The sequence below is a fragment of the Lolium rigidum genome, unplaced genomic scaffold, assembly GCF_022539505.1.
Source record: "Lolium rigidum isolate FL_2022 unplaced genomic scaffold, APGP_CSIRO_Lrig_0.1 contig_17643_1, whole genome shotgun sequence".
Classification (NCBI taxonomy): Eukaryota; Viridiplantae; Streptophyta; class Magnoliopsida; order Poales; family Poaceae; genus Lolium; species Lolium rigidum.
This window is the reverse complement of record NW_025899908.1, coordinates 88,022-92,640: the sequence shown is the minus strand read 5'-3', so window position 1 is coordinate 92,640 and position 4,619 is coordinate 88,022. Positions and strand designations below refer to the sequence as shown.

Below are 4,619 nucleotides of genomic sequence, written 5' to 3'. Positions count from 1 at the left end.
GTGCAGACGGCTAAAAAACCCATGGGAAAAAGAAAAGCTTGGTGCACCTCCGGCGGTAGCGCGACACGTTAGCGAGCTTCTTCCCGAACAGCAGCGTTGCGTGTGGGCGTAGCGAATAGGGAACCTCCGCTGCACAAAAATAGTTTAGCAGTGATGCCCTTGGCCTCCTGGACGTCCCATCTCTCTTTCCTTTTCTCCAACTGGCCCCCCTCCTCTCCTCGTCCTCCTCCTCCTCATCCCCCCATGGCCTCCACCACCACCGCCTCCTCCTCAACCTCCCACCACCACTACTTCTACTCCTCCCACCTCGCCCTCGCCTCCCGCGGCCACCGCGCTCCCACGCCATAGACACGCTTCCGCACGTACGAGCCTACTACTACTTCCAACCGAGCTAGCTGGGAGGTCGGCGGCGGTGGTGGCGAGTAGGAGGAGGAGGAGGCGGCGCACGCGCGGTTTGGGCCCGGATCGGAGATGGTGCTGGATCTCAATGTGGAGTCGCCGGCGGACTCCGGCACGTCCAGCTCGTCCGTCCTCAACTCCGGGGACGCCGGCGCCTTCCGGTTCGGCCTGCTCGGGAGCCCCGACGACGACGACTGGTCCGGGGAGGTGGCCCCGGCCGCTTCCGCGTCCGCGTACGTCACTCGGCAGCTCTTCCCCGCGACGGCGCCCGGGCACGCCGCGGCCGGGATGATGATGCACCCGGACCCGGCGCCCGTGCCGGCGCCGGCGTGGCAGCCGCGCCGCGCCGAGGAGCTCGGCGTGGGGCAGCGGGTGGCGGTCCCGAAGAAGACGCGCCGCGGGCCGAGGTCCCGCAGCTCGCAGTACCGGGGCGTCACCTTCTACAGGCGGACCGGCCGCTGGGAGTCGCACATCTGGTTAGCCTCTCGCCTAGCTACCTGCTACTACTCCCTGATTAATTAGCTTACCAAAACCATCAATTAATCGTTTCCATTTCGGTCTGATTCGGGTAGGGATTGCGGGAAGCAGGTCTACCTAGGTGAGCTCAAATCCCAGCTCCAGCTCTACTATCTGTTCATGATTACTCTCTGCTGATGTTATCTAATTTCTCCAGGTGGCTTCGACACCGCGCACTCGGCCGCCAGGTTAATCAATCAAGCTTCCTACTAGTTTGAACTTTCACCTCATGTAGTGCTCTCGAATGGATTGGATCATGAGCTGTACTGAATCACGCCTTGCGCAGGGCCTACGATCGCGCGGCGATCAAGTTCCGGGGCCTGGACGCCGACATCAACTTCAATCTGAGCGACTACGAGGAGGATCTGAAGCAGGTAACCAACTAAATTAGGCAGTAGCTAAACTGCTAAACTCTTTCAGCTTATATAAATGTGGGCGCCTGAAACATACGTATATCGGTGAGTCTGATGGCGGCGGTGGGTGGGCGTTGTTGTTTTTGCCAGATGAGGAACTGGACCAAGGAGGAGTTCGTGCACATCCTCCGCCGCCAGAGCACGGGCTTCGCCAGGGGCAGCTCAAAGTACCGCGGCGTCACGCTCCACAAGTGCGGCCGCTGGGAGGCGAGGATGGGCCAGCTGCTCGGCAAGAAGTAACCTCACTCTGCCACCCACTAATTTTGGTCTTCATCTTCACATAAACAAAAATATCTGAATGAACCTGCCGGACTAATAATTTGTCAATGGGTGGAGGTCACGCAGCACAGCTAGCTGACTGTTCATGCTAGGGACATCACATTTAATTTGATTGCCCGTAGGAAATCTATCTTCAAGATTAGTTTTAGTGGGATAGTGAAGTTAATCCATATGCTCCTGGTTGCTGTTAGGGCGTCCTGTTTAGTGCTGGTGAAACGTCCACTTCCCGCTACACTCGATTGCAGAGACCTATTTGGAGCAACTGTTAGGTTCCACATATATATGAGTTGGCGAAATGATACAGTCCTTGCACATTATAGCTCAGAACAGAATTCTCAGAGTAGCCATCACTCCCCTTGTTGAGAAGTCATCTCATTGCTGATATTTACATTACTACACGCAGGTACATATACCTCGGGCTGTTTGACAGCGAAGTCGAAGCTGCAAGGTACCACTAATTTGCACTGATCATTGTGAAACAAGCATGCATAGTCACAAAAACTTCCTTAATCTCCGCTCACTCTCCTGTCCTGCTTGATCTTTGGTTTAGAGCTTACGACAGGGCAGCCATTCGCTTCAACGGGAGGGAAGCTGTGACTAATTTCGACACTAGCTCCTACAACGGGGATCCACCACCAGACACCGAAACTGAGGGTACTTCCACAATCGCTCTCACACCCATCGAATTTTCACTGTCATACCAAACTTTGTCTCATGGTTACATATAACGTTTCCTCAGCGATCGTTGATGCGGATGCCCTTGACTTGGATCTGCGGATGTCGCAACCTCACGCGCCTGAGTCGAAGAGGGGCAACATCATGGCCGGTCTCCAGTTACCTTTCCCTGAATCTTCAAGCGCGATGGTCAATCAGGTAAGGAAACTTGAGCATTTAAACAGTGGTGGTTACATTGCTGTTAGAGATAGTTTCGTGTGCGCACCAGCAAGAGTGTCGGTTGAGATATTAATGATCCGAGCAAAGTATATTAAACTTACGATATTTGTACTGCCTTTTGATATTGCTGTAGCCAATGAGCTCATCTTCCCAGTGGGCTGTGCATCAACATAGCACAGCGGTACCACCTCAGCAGCACCAACGCTTGTACCCATCTGCTTGTCCCGGCTTCTTCCCCAACCTACAGGTACTACTCTGCGCTACTCCACCAGCTAATTTGAACTGTTGCTGAATAATGATGTTTCAAAAGAAACTGTTACTGAATAATGTGGCAAAGAAACTGTTTGTTTATAATGTGGCAAAGAAACTGTTTCTGAATAGTATATCCTGTGTAAGCATATTTCAGTTATCGACAAGCTAGATGTGGACAGGTAGAACAGTTTAATTCCTAATTCTAGTTTTTCCTAAAACTAAGCATGCCTGTTTTCCAAAATCATTAGCCTTGTAGCTATTGATGTCTTTATCCACTGAACATTAACAGCCATGTTTCCTTCCTTTAAACGCAAAACTTTTGAATGGTATCTCAAGGACATGGCATGAGTACTTACTTGATGTGGGTACTGTTTCCCCTGTGAGTCGATTGATGGTTCAGTCAGGTTCATCCGTGAGCCTGCATCTTTTGGAAAAAAAAACTGCAGTTCCACGACACAACTTTAGATGCAACTTAGTACCCTGATCACATGGTGCAGCTTTAGTCTGTGTTGGGAGATACTGTGCGTTCACATGAAAGCTTGCACGGCTATGACTTGACACTATTGCTCTGGTACTACTCTTCCACGGTGTGGTTTCTCAAGTTGCATCAAGTGCTGCACAGCACTTATGTATTCAAGATTCTTTTACCTGTGAAGCAAAGCCTCCTGACTCATGCACATATGTATTCAAGATTCTTTTACCTGTGAAGCAAAGCCTCTTAACTCAATGATCGATGGTTGTTCACCCCTGAAGTTATGTTAGTACTAGTGCTGTAAGCTCCTTGATGGTGTTAAGTAACAAAGGAACTTATGTGCTTGTGCCGTTTGTGGCTGCAGGAGCGGCCGACTGAGCGAAGGCCCCCTGAGTTGTTGGTTCCCCAGTCATACCCCGCGAGCTGGGGGTGGCAAATGCCGGGCTCCTCCCACTCTCCGTTGCTCCACGCTGCAGCATCATCAGGATTCTCTACCGCCGCCGGTGCAAACACCAGGCACACCGTCCCGCCGCCATTCCCGGATCACCGGTTCTACTATCCCCCGTCCGCCTGAACCAGGATGGCGGAAGCTGGTGTGGTGTGCGCGCCTCGCCGTTGGTACCCAACCGTTGTGAATTTAAACCAGAGAGACAAATCCCAAGTTTGTTTGGTGTCTCTGCCTCGCCACGAATACTACTCTGTATTACGTCGTGGCTGTTGATTATTAGATTATGTATCTGTTCAAGCTTCTTCTCCCCGATCAGCTGGGGAAAAACATCCATATGGCAAACAAACTCATGCATCAATGACAATCTCTTCATCCGCTTCCAGGATGGAGTAGCATGTTTATGCTTAACCGTTGGGGTCTCTGACGCGCAGCGATTGACGGGTGGGCCCGGGTGAAAGATAGGTCAGCTAGTGAGCCAAGGAGGAGCAGCTAGGCTGTCAGTGATTGTTCGTTGGCATCCGCCATTCTGGGAGCAACTTCTGATTGATGGGCCACTTTTAGGGCACAATACGCCATTTTTATATTCATTCGTCTTCAACCTCCGCACAGTGAAGTGAAAGGCCGTGCGCGGGTACCCTCCCCTTGTGGCCCTAGCTTGCAAAGCTACTCCATCCAACAGTAGGCGTACCACCACCATTGCTGCGCCAGTAGTACGCTGTAGGCTGTAGCGATGTGGGGCTCGCCGTCTCGGAGGAGGAGTACAACAGTAGAGCTGCACACGCACTGGAGCGGCACAGTGCGCCGGGTCTCCTATCCCAGTGGGTTTCTCGTCCATTGCCCCCAATGGCGCGGCGCCGTGTGCAGCAGTGGATAGCCATAGCCTCCTATAGGGTGGTGCTTCCCCGGCTCCCGAGGCCGCGGCGGAGCGCAGCGCTGCAATCCTGCA

General features: G+C 52.7%; 1 protein-coding gene across 1 annotated transcript; it reads left to right on the top strand.

Moving 5' to 3' along the window:
• Positions 1–456: 456 nt before the first annotated feature.
• On the top strand, positions 457–4,081 carry LOC124680487 (APETALA2-like protein 2). The gene is made up of 10 exons (XM_047215544.1): positions 457–875; positions 972–997; positions 1,073–1,103; positions 1,202–1,289; positions 1,419–1,564; positions 2,011–2,055; positions 2,158–2,261; positions 2,347–2,480; positions 2,635–2,748; positions 3,590–4,081. Exons 1-10 carry the CDS (start codon positions 472–474, stop codon positions 3,797–3,799), a joined length of 1,302 nt encoding a protein of 433 aa, XP_047071500.1. The 5' UTR covers positions 457–471; the 3' UTR covers positions 3,800–4,081.
• The last annotated feature ends 538 nt before the right edge of the window (positions 4,082–4,619 follow it).

Excerpts from the sequence above, each read along its gene's own strand:
- LOC124680487 (XM_047215544.1), top strand. The coding sequence starts at position 472 with ATGGTGCTGGATCTCAATGTGGAGTCGCCGGCGGACTCCGGCACGTCC. Across the intron at positions 1,290-1,418 it reads ACGAGGAGGATCTGAAGCAG|ATGAGGAACTGGACCAAGGA; the intron begins GTAACCAACTAA and ends TGTTTTTGCCAG. Across the intron at positions 2,056-2,157 it reads AGCGAAGTCGAAGCTGCAAG|AGCTTACGACAGGGCAGCCA; the intron begins GTACCACTAATT and ends TCTTTGGTTTAG.